This window comes from Gallus gallus, chromosome 3 (genome assembly GCF_016699485.2).
Source record: "Gallus gallus isolate bGalGal1 chromosome 3, bGalGal1.mat.broiler.GRCg7b, whole genome shotgun sequence".
Taxonomy (NCBI): Eukaryota; Metazoa; Chordata; class Aves; order Galliformes; family Phasianidae; genus Gallus; species Gallus gallus.
The window spans coordinates 7,038,330-7,056,270 of record NC_052534.1 but is presented as its reverse complement, the minus strand read 5'-3'; the positions used below and the strand labels follow the sequence as shown (position 1 = coordinate 7,056,270).

At 37.9% G+C, this 17,941-nt stretch overlaps 1 protein-coding gene across 29 annotated transcripts in view; it reads right to left on the bottom strand.

Moving 5' to 3' along the window:
• Positions 1 to 17,941, bottom strand: part of NRXN1 (neurexin 1) — a 650,659-nt gene that overhangs the window by 342,068 nt on the left and 290,650 nt on the right. For all 29 annotated transcript variants that reach the window (XM_040696731.2, NM_001198975.2, XM_040696733.2 and 26 more), the window contains 3 exons: positions 15,261 to 15,642; positions 14,560 to 14,750; positions 344 to 517 (listed from right to left, as the gene is read on the bottom strand). In XM_040696731.2, the coding sequence (XP_040552665.1) occupies positions 344 to 517; positions 14,560 to 14,750; positions 15,261 to 15,642 (747 nt within the window). The remainder of the gene's footprint in view (positions 1 to 343; positions 518 to 14,559; positions 14,751 to 15,260; positions 15,643 to 17,941) is intronic.

Here is a 17,941-nt window from a genome sequence, read left to right as displayed (position 1 = left end):
ACTTCATTGAAGCTAATTGATTTTGTTTCTATCATTACTTAAAACACATCATAAGTAAATAAGAGACATGCAAAATAACTAGGCTAATGGAGAAGGATGGAACCTACATTTAACATTTAAGAAGTTAACTCACGTTCTCAGATCCATCTGTGCTGTAGGGCAGGCACAGATTTTTCTCCACAACTCTAATAGAAATGCGGTCTATGTAAGAAGGGTTCCAATAAATTAAGTTATAAGCAGGTGAGACATAGATACACCACATGTAGAGCTTATATATCGACAAAACTCAGAATCAGTACAATACTTGCATTGTGATATAAAAAGACATCAGCATATTCAGTACCTTCACATCCTCTTTCTATTTGCCCATTGCAGAAGAGAGCATCTGAGATTAGATCAGGGAGCCGTCCATTCAAATCAACTGATGCAAGGCAGCCTTGAAAACCCTCCTTTGCATGCACCAGCTTTGGTAAGGACTTATACATTTCTTTGGCCACTCCTCCAATATACAAATCACCTGTTAAGAAGATGAAAATATTAGCCATAGGAAAAAAAAATGCTATAGAATTTTTGACCTGAGTGATCTTCAAAAGAACATTCTTCAAAACTTTTCTGAGACCTCAATAAACTTTCAGAAACTGTGATATTTGTACCTTCAACGTGATTTAACTCAGCTGTTTTCAGGATAGCGAGAAAGACACCTGTTAGAGACAAGTTTTCAAGAGAAGACAAAGCAGATCCTTCTTGTCATGAGGAAGGAAGAATGAGAAGGCTTTGTAGGTGGTTAAATCACTAAATGATTGTCTGAATACTGCTGGAGCTCCACTCTAATACCAGTTTTGTGTTACACTGCTTTATTATCTAAATGTAGAAGAAAACCCTGGTGGCATAGATGATGTGAGAAGATTTAGCAGTACTATATTTTTCAAATACGTATCTATTCTTCATAGTTGTATGACTTACAAGTACCTGAAAGTGTTATTTATGTGCCAGCTCTCATATATAGGAAACATGTTTCTATTTCACAAATGAGGATTTTAGGATTTAGAATTTACCTTCTTCTAAAATGCATCCAACACTGATACATGTCACAAATGTATTCAGGGAACCTGCACCCAGATCATTCTGACTATGAATCCAGAACACTGAGGTAAAAGGCAGTAAGTGGTGCACTAAGATACACCTAAGGTTCATTTATCCAGAACCATCAGATTAAAAGTAGAGCAAGAAGAGCAGACTTAGAGATAAATCTAATGAGAAAATTATATATACACTACTGTTCAGCTGTAAAATGACTGATTCTCCTCTCCAAAATTTGTACCTTGTGTCAGCCATTTGGGAACAATGCTGGTTAGATGACTTCAAAATGGCACTCTGCCCACTAAGCAAACAGAGTTTTATTATCCAAAATGCTTATGATGGTGGACAGGTACTATAAACAGCTCAGAACCTCGGGTAACAGGGCTGCAAGCTGGTTCTTTCCTTTGAGTAATTTGTAGCTCTGCAATTTACTTTGGATGTACACTAACAAAGAGGAGGGGGATGCATTTCTGTTTTAAAACATTTTAGACTGTGCCTTTCTTTCACATATTTGGCATCTCGGGTAAGCAGAACTTTTTCTCTACTCTTCAAACAAACACAACAATAAAGAGTGCCTCAAGTGTCAGAGTACAAGCTTCATCAGGTGCTTTCCATACCTAACATTTCCTATAAGTTTACCATTCTTAGTAGGCAGATTTTAAAGCAACAGAACCAGCCATCATCAGTACCCTATGTGGCTAATTTTAATCTGTTATGAGCCACACCTTTTCCTAGCTCTCCTGGCATACTCACTTGTTTGCAAGGCAGTGTAATTCAGGGCTGTTTTTAGACCTTACAGTTTACCTGCAAGGAAATGACCCGAATCAAACAACTGCATATTAGACTGAAACATTTTTATACACTGCATACCAGCCCTAAAACTCAACTGTGTTTGAATCACTGGAGCCAAAAACCTTAGGAATATGTGTATTATTAATCTTATAACCCATCCAAGCAAAAATCCTAGCAATTGTTATCAGATAATATGCTAAGAAACCTCAAGCTTTCCCTATTCACATAGATAATTTGAAAAACAAAATAATGCTTTCCTCTAGAGCTTTAAGATACAGTATAAATCTCAGAAGCGTGATGTTAGGCATAGCAGCTTAATATATGGTGATCCCCGCGTTCCTACAGATAGCACATAATTCATTCACAGTAGAAAAACTTTGATATTTTTCAACCAGCTGTACTGGAAACAAGTTAAAATCTCTCGCCCTATCATAAATGTTCATCATCTTTTTCTCAGGTGAAACATTTAGAAAGTAAAGCTCTTACGGGTTTTCTGAAGTTCTATTCTTTCAGTCATTGTCAGCTCAGAATATAGAGACAATTCATCTGAACTGATTGCAACAGACTTAAAAGAAGGAAACTCCAGAGAACAATAGAAAGTCATATTTGTGCTAGAAAGGTCAATTTTTTCCCTTCTTCTCGATGCACGTGCAATCTGTTTTTAAAACTCTTGACATAACAACCATTTTTATTCTTTGAACAATTAAAACTTTAATAGTGCAGACTTCCAAATTGATCCCCTGCTAACTCCTACGATCCAGCCCACAAGAAAAGTGAGACTGTGATGTACAGTCATTTAGCATTCGTTTTGATGAATGGGCAGAAAAAGTTTAGGTTACAGTGGCAGAAGATGGAGGTGAACTCAGAATACTTGCTCCTGAAAATATAACAGCGGAATATAGCCAACCAGCTATTGTATGTACAGAAGTTTAATGCACTACACTAACACATAGCATACAAGCAGCCATACTGACTCTTGGATTTGAAGTTTTAAAACTATATCCAACTATTTCCTACCAGCTGAAACTGTCTCATATTTAATATCAAGTGTGATTTGAGTCTGCTGCTGATAGCACCAAATAATGCTTTCTTGCAGAGACATAATTTCTTTTGGCATTTTTTCCTATTTTCCATCACAAACATTTTGCATAGCTGCTTTTATTTCAGTTAATAATTTAACACTCTTCATTTCTGTGTTCATCACATTGAAGAATTAGATTTGTAGGAACAACAGTCAGTCCATCAGAAATCCAGGCAAGACAGAAGTGTTATAAGTGAAAATATTTAAGAATAAGTTATTTATACGGTTTATTTATTTCACTAAAAGAGATAAGAGGAATCAGCAGATTATGAGAAAAATTCTCAGGTTTTCCCATCTTATTTACTTCTTATGTAGTACAGCTTTACTTCTGGGGATGTCACACATTAAAGGCTTTCAGGATTAATGCCTTGTTGCATATCTTGTTACCTTTATGAATTACACACAAATTACAAAGTAAGATATTCATCAGATCAATAGTGTGAGATCATGATACTACCAAAGATATTTACAGCCTAAATGCAATAGTATTGCAATGCTACTAACACTGAAAATATTGGGCCATTTCAGAAGTTAAAGCACAACCGAAAATGCAATTCTATTTCTTTCTTTCAACAGATGACCATTTTCTGAGGTACATACTGAGAGAAATATACTGGTACGTTCATTATTACGGCACTAACCAAGGGTTCTGAAACTACAATTTAGCTATTATGTAGTCCTGGGTATCATTTTCCCTCTCCCCCCCTCCACAAGATTTCATTAATTTAGAAAGGAAATTAACAAACACATATAAAATATGCCAACTGGCAAATAAAGACAGAGCAGAAAAGGGCGAGGGAGAGAGCAGAATGCTTCAAAAATTCCTTTGGATATCAGGAGAAGCTTAAGATTTGCTGGAGAAGCTTCAAACTTCCAAAGCAGACACTCCTTAGTCTCATAACTCCTCTTAATTTATACTAGTACTAATTACGTAGAGCTGTCCTATTTTATTCAGGGAAGGAGAATCATTTTGTCTCTTCACTTTTCTGAGGCCAAAAAAATAAGCATGCCAGAGTGTTACTCACTGGCCTGTGTACTTTGTGCTAGAGCAATCACCTGGAAGGTAACACTTCCAGAGCTCTGTGTACAAACCACGAGAATAATACTGCTGGTCACTTACACCACATGCTCTGGCAGAGAAGAGTTCTATGGGTTTTATTTATTGTTTACATTTTTTTTACAGATAAATCTGAACATCAACAATACCTGCAGGTGTTCTCCTATTTACATCTATCTCTTTTCTGACTTAGAGATGATTTGTGCATTGAGGAACGCATGAAATTAACACAGAACAAATCTGATGTTAGTAAATGAATTAATAAAAGATTAATGTACATCTTTTCAGAACAGGTAACAGCAGTGACATTGCATGGTGATACATACACTGCTGAGAGGTCATTCTATACACTTTCCTCTTTTCCTGATTTGTCTCTGAACCCAAGAATCCTTATGGGATATACGCTGATGAGCAAAAACTATTAATTTAAGGACTACCGTTGTCTTCTAGCACTAGTGGAGAGTACATATAAAAACTGCTCAGGAAACAGTACTTTAATCAAAGTCAAGCTGCTTTACTTTTCTGAAATTTTATGTTTTGCCATATGTGGCAGGTGCTCATTTCTTGACAGAAATGAGTCATTTAAATATGGTTCTATTTATGAATAAAAACTAAAAAAAAACCAACCAAACAACCAAACAAAAAACCAAAAGAAGTAAAACACTGGAAGGATTTGAGGTGTGACTTTTCCAGAATCCATGACAACATCGCTTGCGTACTTTTATATGGTTGCACAAAGGCACTTAGGAATCCATCACTCTCTCCAAAAGTGGACAATCTCTCTTCTTATTCTGTTGTTTTGAATGATACTTTCATCCATTCCCTTCATTTCTTCTCTTTCACTGTAGAAGTCTGTATGCCTTGTTTCTAATGTCACACTGTGCAAAATCACTACTATTTCTAAGAACAAGACTGCTTCTGTACTATACCAGAAAGAGATAGATAGCCCTGGCATAACATGGTGGGTTCTGCAAGCACAACATGCATCCCTGCCATTCCTTCATATGAAAATACAAAGGAATAGCTGGCTGTGGCAAAGCTGAGGTGGCAGGCATGCTTTTCTCCAAGTACACTGTTTCAAAATGATCAAGTATATAACAGCTTCTTCCCCCAGGCAACCAAAGAGGAATGAACACTACAAAGACTGAGAAATATGATAGGGAAAGCATAATCTGGAAAGAAAAAAGTGCTCACTCCTCAAGCCCTTCACAAAGCAGATGATTTGCTGTTACAAGATCAATTCAAATTGCTTTGTAATACCTTGTTTAGTCGCACAATTAATTTCCAGGTGGGCCTCAACATAATTTCATCATTATTTTTGAGTTACTTGAAAGATGAAAGTAAATCATTCTCATGACCTGAGATCAGATGCTCAGAGCCATGTCCAGCCTGACCTTGAATGTCTCCAGGTATGGGGCTTCTACCACCTTTCTGGGCAACCTGTTCCAGTGCCTCACCACCCCTATTGTAAAAAACTTTTCCTTATATCCAATCTGTCACCTTCTTTCGTACAGCCTCCCTTTAGACAGAAAAAGGCTGCCATCTGTTCTCATGGAGCCTTCTCTTCTCCAGAGTGAACAGCCCTTGCTCTCTCAGCCTGTCCTTGTTGGATAGGTGTTCCATCACTTGGATCACTTCCATAGCCCTCCTCTCAATGCTCTCCAACAGGTCTCTACTTGCTCTCTAGCTTATCAAAAGGTCCCAACCTCAGTGATTCTGACTCTGAATGACTTGTAGCCATTGATAGCCACACTCAAGTCATGGGAATCACCCCACCAGCCTTCAGTGATGGCAACATCATGGTTTTCTAGTTCCACAGTGGCTTCTAACTCTTCCTGTTTGTTTCCCAAGCTGTATGCGTTGGTGTAGGGACACTTCATCTGGGCAGCTGGCCTTGTCACCTTCTTGGAGAATAACTCCTTAATTACTTTGAAGTATTCCTCTTGAGTTTCCCTGTTGCATTCTCCTGTTCTCTTAGTGGTCCTTGACTCACCGTCCTAAGAGTTGCCAGCACACCTCACTGCAACAGGTTGAGGTGGTGTTTCTAGATCGTCTCATCCCAATTTCATTATCATCACTAAACATTCACTTTTGTTCCATATTAGAAAAAAAGGTTTTGATACTTAAAGAAAAAAGTTGATGCAACTGTTCCTTTCTGAATAAATCAAAAAGCCTTGCCATGATAGTAGTGCAAATTATGAATTGGAGGATAGTTGACAAAGATTTAAATGTTGCATCCACACATCTCCTGCAGCATATTCGCTCCAGCATATGGCTTTTTACAGTACATACTATATACTTGCTGTGCATTCACAAACCTGTTTGGTGCTAGAATCAAGCATTACTGAATTTTGTCTACCACTTGCAAAGCACTTGGGGGAAGACATGAATATGTTAACTTAGTGCATTATGCCCACTTATTTACTTCAGCAAGTTCATTCTGTAGCTTTAGTATTGATTTGCGGTTAAAGTTGTGATTTTGATGCATTTTTTGTTTGTTTATATGTTAGTTTGGCTTTGAAGAAGATTGTGCTTTTCAAATATTTTCCTTGCTGGATTGACAATCTCTGTCATACTTAGACTGTCTTTCAGCAGATGAAGGAAAGGTTGGCTATTCTATTAGTCCAGGTTCTCTTTTGTTATCTATCCTTTCAAATGCTTTGGGCAAGAGGCAGTTGTATGATGTGGCAGATGGTGCCTTCTGTCTTCCTCATCCCTCTACTGATAACCAAGCAAGGCAAAGATGAGAAAACAATGTATGGGTTAACAAGTTGTTCTTTCCTGAAGAAGTACAGAAACGGATCTTTTCAGATCAATTCTACATTGCCTTCAGCATCTGCTCTAAATATTTCATTAAAGGTATTAGAAAATAAAGAAAAGGGCAAGGGAAAAAGGGAGAAAGTGAAACAGGGAAGAAGGGATGAGAGAAAGGGAAGAGATCACAAGCACTGAAATTGCTGGCACTGTGAGTTTTCTTCAGTCATCCTTATTGGCATGTAGGATGTACTGCACGTACTCGTCAAGAAAACTGAACTTTGAAGATATTCCCTTTCTTGGCTGATATTGCTTATTCTTTCTACTCATTTCAGAACAGGATTGCAATTCACACTGACAAAAGACAAAGGCAGTGAAGATTAAAAGATGATTAAGAAAACTTGAAGAGTTAATAGGTGCACCAAGAAAAATTTCTCATACTATTAACTTCTGTAGCGGTCCACAGTGGAGATAGATTCTACCTTTCTCCAAGACTCCTGACCCCATCATGCTATTAATATATTTGCACTTAGGATTTTCCACACTTGATACAAATACGCATCTGCCTAGAAACTTCTCAGGCTTTCGCTGTACCCTATTTTATAACTCAAGCTCTCCCTGACGTGTTCTGCAATTAAATTCTTCACCCCCTGGTGCTCAGTTTTCAATTCTACTACACTTTCTGGCTCTGTTCAAATCAGCTCAATGTTTATGCAAACATACTCATACTTCTTTAAAGAAAACATTTGAAAAAGAGGTAAGTAAAGCTATACAATATAAAAGGGAGCAGGAGCCATATCCTTAGCAGATGAGTTTTCAACAGGCAAAAACAGATACACAGAAGGGATGTGATTAAGTCTGAACATTATTCCAAATTTCACCATGTTAAAAATTATAATTTCCCTAGAAGTCATCAATCCCTTTCTTGAATTACATATATTCTCAAACAGGAAATAGCTACAGAAAAGCATTTTTCATTTTCTCGATAGTAACGATTCTCTGTTTCCCAATAACTTTATTTCATAGAATCATTTCTCTTTGTCCCACCCACACTGTTCACATCCCCCAGAAAACTAGATGAATGGCACTGGCATTGAAGAAAAGAGATAATCAGATTTAAAGTCTCCTTGTCCAGTGGACTATGAGGATAGTTGGTGATTTGTGTGAAATGACAAATAATAAAGTCTAATTGCCATATAAATGTGCGTGGTAATCCATCTCCCACAGAACTGATGCTATACAAATTACTTCATAGATGAGGGGGATGGTTGTGGTACAGAGGTGAGATATTCAAGCACATCAACTGTCTTTCATTTCTTTCCTGTTCTGACCACTTTTGCACATTGAATGCATTCTGAAAAATAGACAAAATCTAATGAAGCAGGGATTTCCACACCACAGTGTATTTGGATTTCTCTTTCGAGATAAATTCTTCTTCTGAAATCATTTATTGATTCTCTACTTCAATTGCCAACACATGCACTTTGGACAGCTTGTTTTCAAAGCAGCGAAGAACTCCGCTCTCCGACAGGTAGTCTGGACATCAGAGACGTGCAGCATCTACAAAACTCTAACCTCTAGCTACTACATCAGGCAACATTCTCCACATAAACCTATGAAGAAGTTGACAGAGGTTAAATGTGCTCAGTTTGAATGTGGGTTTGCAGAGGGAAACATTTTTTGTTACATTACCATCCTCTTTACCCAGACAACTACCTCTAAACTCAGATGAGAACTGCTTGGTCAGAATTCCAAAATTTATGGGAAGGACTGTACAATACCCATGGCAGCACACTTTGAAAACTAATTTAGGTTGTGCTTTTGGGAGGATGTCAGGATTCAACAAATGTGCCCCACAGAGATCCAGTATAGTATCTTGGAATACAGCTTGGGGAGAGAGAAATTTATCACTTTATGCAAGTTGAGACTGCGTTCCAATTACAACTTGCAGATAACAAGAATTCAGAACTTTGTTAGTGGGATGTATTTAAGCTAAATATTCAGATTTTTCTTTTGTTTGTTTTAGGAGTATACATGCTTCCTACACTAGTGCTAGAACAACTTTTACTTAGTATTCCAGAAGGGCTTGAAAGAAACTCCACAATCATAGAATGTAATAACCTTCATGCAGAACAGCTGCAGGAACACAGGCTTTGACCACAACTCTTTGGGCCCAGCCACCCAGTTGGCTCTTCCTGTCTCTGCTCTTACCATTCCCTGCAAAAGGAAGGATAGAGGAAAACACTGTTTTCCTAATCCCTTAACCAGTTGTCCCAAGGCCCTGAAGTTCCTCTTGAGTTTCCTCAAACTTCCAAACTTCATCACTGCCTACCCAAACAAACAAACAAAAAAAAAAAACCCAATAACAGAAAATAACCTGAGGGCCACACCAGGAAAGGAAGCTTTCTCTTCAGATCTCTAACCCAGGCCCAAGGTGGGCAGCAGACTTCCCTATGAAGTGGGCCCTGCCTGCATTTTGGACCTTCCCTTCCCTTCAGAAGGGACAACGACCCATCATTTTCCTTTGTAGAAGCTATTTTGATGTATGGCATAGGTGGACTTCACCTTTGCAACACCTCCAGTCCAGATGAACTGTCATCCTTAGTGCAGCTTGGTTCCGCTTGCAGAGCCCCATGCCTATTACACAAGGACACCTGGGATGGAATGGTCACTGAAGAGAGGCGCCTGCTGCGGGCAGGAACTTGTTGCCATTGCCCTTTATCCTTGAGGTGCTCAGTCAGGCAGAGAAAGGATCATATCATCTGCCTGTTGGGCCTGTCTCAGGGAAGGCAAGGAGCAATTCCAGCAGCCTGTCCCCTTCTCACACTCCATGATACTCCTCCCTTCCTGTCAGAGCTCTGCCACTAAGCAGAGTGGTTCCTCCATCCAGGCACATCCCCACAGCTGCACTCACTGTCACTGTCCTGTACCAACAGGACAGCTGGGCACACCCTGCAGCCCAGCACTTGGGGGCAGTCTGTCCCCACCAGAGCTCTGTCTGGAAAGTGGCCTCAGATGTGGTGGGCATAGAGCTGAGGCTGAGGCCTTCCGCCTGGTGGAAACCAGTGCTCCCTCTCTGAGCTGGCAGAGCTTTGGCATCCAATTACCAATCATTAATCTGCTCATATATATTCGCTAGACTGGAAATCAAAAAGAACAGCTTTGTTTTAAGTCCCTTATTTTTCCTTCTGTACAGAGGTTGCTTTCTCAACACTGTCGGGAAGACAACAGCTGCATTCACTGTTGTCTAATCCAACAGGTCACATTAGGAAGATCTATTTACTGGTGACAGTACTTGGAGTTCTGTATTAGAAACAGAGCGTTATTTCTGCATGAGGAGCTCACAGCCCGCTGGCAAGGTCATTACAATTAACTCATGCATGTTTATTTGAGAAATGTAAGCGCTAATACTCATTCTTTTGTAGAATTTTGGGCTTATATGTAAAAGACTTTTCCATTCTTCTTAATAAAGCTTTGATTTTTAGTTAATAAAAATATGAAGAACCGCTACCATTAATAGAGACCTTGAAATACACAAAAGAACACATAATGCAGCAACAAGAACAACAGGCTCAAAATAAGACAAAAGGGACAAATATTACATAAAATTGAAATTATTTCAATTCCCATCACTGCAACAAGAAACCTTCTCTATGATCAAGACTAATTTAGTTCAGTTTTGCATGGTTTGAGCAATTTGCTTTGACAGGGAAAGCAAGCACTGATAGATTAAATCACTATTACCAATCATCAATGAATACACAAGGCTAATAGATCTATTGACAATTTAGTAGCCTATGCAGAAAGTTTACAAGGATGGATGAATTGCTGAGTGAGCCTTTGCATATATGGAAGTGTATCTCAGGGTGTCTATGAAACCTCTGAGGTCACACCAGAAAATAATGTGATAACTTTTCTTTCAGAGGCTTCAGAACAGGCTGTTTCCAAATCACAAGAGAAAAGGGCAAATGAAAAGGCAAATATACAGCAATAGGAGTCATATCTTAAAAAGATATAGAGGCAGCTGGAGGACCATGATGGGCTAAAGAAGTAAAATAAAACAGACAAAAATAAATCCAGGTAAAATTTTTAAACATATGAGTGTTGATTCTGAGGTGGGCTCTAATATGAATAGTTTTGTGTTTTGTTTTGTTTTTAATTTGTTTTTATTTTATTTATTTATTTTGGAGGATACAGTGACACAGTAGCATAGGAATAACATATTATTTATAATGGACACTAGAAAAAATGACATTTGGGAAGGCCACGTGAAAGGGAATAAAGTGAGAAAAGATGGAAGTATGGATGCCAGTTCAGAACAGCAGTTCTTGTAAATGTGTGAAACACTGCATAGGCAGCAAAAATCAAACCAAAACTGTAGACTTGGGCAGAAATTTTCTGTGATGGTGAATTTGTTTTTAAAAGAAAGTATTAATAGCCCAAAATCACAATTCAGATGACTACAGTTTATCCTGAAGGATAAAGCATAGCTACAAAGTTTGGAACAGGATGGGATAGTGCTGAAACTATCAATTCCTTGAAAACGTGACTACTTTTTGTTAAATGTAAACAGCATTCTTTAACTTTTCAGTTCCTGATAGTGTGATATTTTACTTATTCATCCAAACTTACAAATAAATAAAATGTTAAAATATCTGAATTTTCTCTGGACAGTCATTCTGTGTGTATTTCTTTTTTGTATGTTTGCATTTTAATTGAAATGGGTGAAAAGTTGTTTGGGGGGTTAAAGTAGTGTCTGTATTAAAAAGAATCAAAAAGAAGATTAAAGCCTACAAGTTAGGAGGATACAAAGTTATGCTTGAGGATGTTCCTCCTCCTCCTGAGTCTTCAAGTATTTATAGAAAAAAAAACTTCCAGAACTCCAGTCTCCCACACCACAGGCAGAAAGAACATTACAGATGTTGCAATACCCACAGAGCCTGAATGAAGGAGACATCTTTTGTTTGTCAGTAGTGAGGAACAAGAACATATGAGTCAAATTCCAACTTCACTTGCATTTTTGTGCCCCTTTCAGGCTACCTGGTCCTCTTACACTGTAACTCCACAACACTGAGAACAGCAAGGAGAATTCTCCACCCACCCAAAATCTCTTGTCTGTGAAAACCCTGAATGCCATAGCCATGCTAACCAGCTGAAAGCAGGACAGGGAAAGGCTCATGAAATATGTGAAAGCAGATTTGCTGTGTAACTGCATGTTGGCAAGCTTGAATGCAATGCTTTTCTGTTAAGTCTCACTTGTCTTTGTAGGTTATCTGCTGGAAATCCACCCGAGTACAACTCCCTGTTTTTCTCTGCTCATAAAAACAACACAGTTCTTGGAACTGACACACTCATTTATTTATTTTACTCCAGTTTATGATTTATCCATCAAATGACTGCAGTAATTAAGCCGGAGAATTTAGTGCGTGTGTTTCCACAGGTACCCAGCTCCAGTCCACTGAAACTGTGTCAGAGGTGATGCAGGAAAGCCATTTCTCTAATAACAGGCTTTCTGTATTAATCAGCCAAATCTTGCACGCAGAAGGAAATGTATGGTGGAAATTTTCTCCTGTGCTTTTATGGCAACTGTCTGCTTTCACATACAGCTGGCATCCTGTGCAGGCTCCACAACACAATCTGTCTTTGCTCTGAGTTCACTGTACATTTTTTTTATTTTTAAATCTGCATATATATGATTATTCTTTCCAGGATTATCTTGGATTTCAGCATTTGAAATCTGGTAACTATACAGTTACTGAGAAAGGCTGCAGAGATTCTGTATTATCTGTACACATTTATACTTCTGTTCATGTAAACTCCAGTTACACAGAATGATTGCTGTCACTAGCAGGAAGTACAGATTTAAATTTGCTTTGTTGCTAGGGCTAAAATAATAGAGGACGATGAATTAACCATGACTGCTCTTATTGGCAAAGTTAAGTGTATGGAATGTTTATAGCACAACAGAGGAGAAAAAAAAAAAAAGACATAAGATAGAAAAACAAAAACAAAACCCCAAACAAACAAACAAACAAAAAACATGGGAAAGCACTTCAACTGAATGCAGAGGAAGAAAAACAATAATGAAAGACATTATTTTTCTCCTTTCCAACCTGCTGGACACGTATCAGAAAAACAGGCAAAACTGTCACAATAAATGATGTGTCATATTTAAGGAATTGAATCTGATTGAGCAAAATATAATAGAACATTAAAAAAAATAAAACGTAACATGCTACTGTAAAAAGCTGAAGGTTGAGGAGCTGTGTTTGCTAACTGTACATTACTGTCTGAAAATGTCAGGTTTGTTATTCCTTTACTAGCCATGTTTCCTGAGTGCTGAACTACAGAAAATCAGCACCTAAAACATTTCACCTTCCTCACTTCAATTCTAAGTATGTTTTTTCATACTCTTCAGTCTTTTTTTCCAACTGAAATTCAAGGTTAGAAAATGCATCAGCTATCAATACAGTTTTACTTCAAAAGCGTAAAGCAAAAGTAGAATTTTCAAAGTAAAGAAAACAAAAGAATGCTGGATTCCATAGGTTATCATAGCTGATGGACTCTGTGAAGGCTCAAGCCAATACATTTAGTGAAATAACAGTGCCCTCTAGTGCTTTTATTAAGCACATTGTTCAAACTTTTTTTGAACAAAGCCGCACACAAAATCATCACCTTCCTTTTAAAAAAGCTGTAGCATAAAATGGCTATGTTTATCAGTTCAAATCAGAATTATTTTTTCTAGTCATGTCTAATTAATATACTGCAAAAAAAGATTTAACACGTGCATATATACAAGCAGCACTTTGTGATGCAAAAATGTGAAGGGATAAGGTGTGTGATTTCTGTACATCAAAATATCTCAGAAATATTACACTAAATAAACACTGAATTTGTTTGCAGGAATGCAAAAATGAGAAGGAACATGGCACAGTTTTCATACACAATTTTGAGAATGGAGCATGAGCCAAAGAACTTCAATTTCTAAGCCAAGAATTTCTGATAAAGAAGCTCTTATTGAAAACTACGATATATTGAGACACAGTTTTCAGTCTTTCTTACAGTCTTAATAGTACATACAAGTGAAGCAAATGGGCAAAATATCACAAAATCCAGAATAATTACTAAGGTTAGCTCATTATCTGTGACTCAGAGGTAGATAAAAGAAAATTCAGCAAGGGACAAGCTCTTGATGGAATATTAATGTCTACTTTGAACAACCCAGCTTCTGAAATATTACATTTTCTTTGACTGCTATAAAATTTTGGTTTTCCTAACAAGAAATTTATAAAGCCTGTTAAAGTATACTGCACTGTATTTATTTTCCCAACGGAAGGTAAACTTTGTGTGGAATATTGAACAATGGGAACCGGGTGAAAATATTCTCCAAACCTCTAACATGGAGATCATTAGTTCCACTAAACCTCTGTAGTCATACTGTATAAATTGGGCTGTGGCTTCTGCATGCCAGTAACATAACTCATGTTCACATAAAGTCAGGCTTTCTTTGTAAGGTCCTTACAGCTCCTTTATTCCACTAGAAATCTTTTGGTATGATATTGGTCCACTCTGTGTTCTTACGATGTACTACATTTAAAGTTGTACTTAACTACGCAAGACTACTACTACTATATTGCCATTGCCAGGTCAACAAAGAAAACTGCTTCTCCTGTGGACATATTATTTTCAAATTTAATACTTCATATGGTATTAAAATGCATACACGTCTTGTTCAGGTTATCACTCTGTAGCGATTCTTACTATAGTTTATAAAAAAAAAAATTACTGTACTTACTTTTGAGATCTAAATTTCTGGCTCCTGCTGTGCTCTGCGTCGTGATTTTTGTGTCAATCTTTACCGTGTGGAGATTGTTGGTATCCCTTGATATCATCACATTATGCCACTGGTTGTCATTGAGAGGTTTATTAGAACTTCCTTTGATGAGATTTGCACCATTTCCCAAGTCAAACACATAGTGTAAATATCTGCGAAAAGAGAAAAAATTGGAAGTTTCCTTTTCTTTACATACCAAGGGGGAACTAATTAATTAATTAGCCTAATATTTTCTACTTCCTTGTTCTTCTCAGCAGTGGTGGTAAAACAGGATGATAACACTTCCCCAAATGAGGAAGCCGCCTTAAGTCAGAGAATTTCAGAGAAATTTAGAGGTGCTGAGATGAAGACCCAGTTTCTGGAAAATAATGAGCACTCCTTGTGTCAACAAATACATACATAGAGAGAGAGAACACGAGAAGGCTATCAGCTTTGGTGTAAATGCTATTATTACACCTACTACATATTTTCATATTTTCCAGGCATCTAGCTTCATCTGAAAGAAAAAGTCACAATAAAGCACATGAAAGGTAACACGAGGAAACATTCATCAGTCAGAATTACTCAGTCAGACAAAGACTTGTATCCAGAACTTTCCTTTGTTTTTCTCCTGTCTGTATATTTGGAATAGCCTGTTTTTGTCAATGTCAATCCATACGTACCCTTTTACTAATTCAACCACAATGAAATCATTTCCATCGCCACTGTTATAAAGTATCAATCCATCCAGGGAGGTGGTTTTGAACTGGAAAAAAAGGTGCATAGATGTATATGCTTGCAATGTGGCCAGTGCGACATAACTTGCTTTTGTTTTAAAGGTTACAGGGTCTGCTATGATGTTTCTGAACCCAAATCTTGCATTTAGCTCACAATAATCGATGTCTCCATTTTTACATAAGTCAATGTATGCCATGCCATTAAATGTAAGGCTCTGTAGATGCCCAATGAAATTAGAAGGCACAGAAGACAGGTAGCGGCGTTCTGTTATTATTCCAGTCTCTATGTTGTGGAATTCCAGCCGTGTGTGATCACCAGCCATTTGACCTTAAAACAGTAACAAGAAAACACACATTAGCATTTGAAACAGGAAGTCAAAAAGCACATCTCATGATTAAGCATGTGCACGTGCAGAAATTCCACACTTTTCAGATTGTGCAGGTCAATTCCTGACACCAAAGAGGATTTTTCTAAAGTCATCTGAACTACAGGCAAAGATCTGAGAGTCTCTCCACCAAGTTTCTTATGTTTAGGTAAGACCAACAGCGATACTTCTACACTGAACAATAATACTGCACTATATCCAAATGAAAATGAAATCCCACACTCTGGTTACAGTTAATCAGATAATTTGTTTTATTCTAAGCAAAAGCAATTAACAGAACATTAAGAACACAAATGTGAATCTAAAAGCCAGAAGAATTCTAGAATTTCGTGGAATAGGATAAGAGTCTTGGGGATGTTACTCCATACGCTTTGATTAAAAGGGCATGATTTAGCAGGAAGGATTCCTGTTTAAGCAGTCCTAGGTACAGTAGTGCTTGCCTGCTGCAAAACCCCATCCTGAAAGAGCCTTCCTTGAAAGTAATTAGCTTCGTATTGTGGGGACAAACTAAGGGAGGAGGCAGTCACAGCCCAAGTGATGCACAAACCTGAAGGTCTGCAGTAAGGGCATATCCAAGTGTCTGTTGTTATCCTGAATACTGCAAGGGATTTGCTTACATCAGAGAAACCACAAACCTCAAAGGTACCCCTCGGTCTTTCTTTGTCATGCATAGCAGAAAGTCTACAGTCTATAAAAGACTGTATAGCTAACCAGAAGGCAACAGTCAATGCTGCCAGGGCATTCTGTGTACAGATCAGTACTTAAACTGGTTATTAAATAATTTATCCTACATCCAAAATTTTGTCCACTAAAGAGCTCCCTTTTTTAAGAAAGCATAGATTCTTTTTCCAGGTTCGTTTTAAAGAAGTGGGACAGATTCATAGTCACATTGTGCAAGCATGACGACAAAATAGCTTTCATTATTAATCAACTTTACCACTTAATCTACCTTTTGCAAACCATGGGCTAGATTTACCAGATCCTTAGGTGTTTTGTGGCTGTCACGGAGTACAAAGACAGTGAATAACAAGCTGGAAGATGTACTGGCATAAAGTTGTTCCATAATGTCCTGACAGTTGCAGTGCAAATTGCTGATGGCCAAGCTCCCTCTGCACCGAATGAACTAGAGCAAGAGAGTGTGAGCTCTGACCTGGGCTGGATGTGTTTGGCAGTTGTGCAGAAAACTTTGGCATGCTCAGACTTTCATAGCTTTTATAAGCAAGTGAGTGTGCGTGTCTGTGTGAAGAGGGCAGCTATCAAGGCAAGGTAAATATAGATATTTGGGCTTTGCCCAGAGGTACCGATTCACAAACCACTTCAGTTACAGTGAATAATACCTTAAGACCTTTCAGAGCACATATACACAAAACCAAAGGTAGTTAAGAATTTATGTTAAATATTTTCAAGTAGCTTGCTTAGCATCAGGATGCATTCTACACGATTTATAATTTTTCTGATACCACTGAACACCATCAGTATCTTAATCTCCAATAGGAGCTCGTTGATGTTCTTGTTTCTGAACATCAGTTCTAAATATATGTTTTCCTCTGATATATTACTGAAGGTGGATTCTTCCTTGCAGTAACCAGTCAGTAAGCTGTCTTGAAAAATGCCAGATGTATAACCTTCTGCAAGGCCAGTAGCTGTACACTGGATCACAGCCAGAGAGAGCTGAAGAACAAGTTTTAGAGGAGGAACATTATGTATTCCAGTCTTATATCACTTCAGATGGCATTGCATAAATGTCATGGCAAAAATCCACTAAGCTTTGGCCTGTAGCACAGTATCCTCTCTACATCTACTACCTTAAATGTATTTTTTTCAACAGCACAGTAATAAAAAACATTCCCAGACATCTGGGCTCACATCCCAGATCTCCTCCTAACATTTTAGTTATACAAAATTGCTTGAGACTTTGTGCTTAGAAGTTGGGTCCTTCTGTGTTGTTCTTATGTCAGGTTGGTGCATATAATGCATTACCTGTTGTGATGCTATGGAATAGGCCTTGTGAATTCCTTTTCATAATCATAAGCTAGGTATCCTTCCCAATATCCAACTATAGTGACCTCTTTCATTTCCAGCAAAAAAATAAAAATAAAAAATTAAGTGCATCAGTGCTGCAAGCATTTAAACTATGAAAGACTGTTTAGGCATGCATAAATTATGCATTTGTCATTGGTAAGAGTGTCCAATACATGGACAAGTGGGAAGGACTTCATAACCTGTGAAAAACGGAAAGTC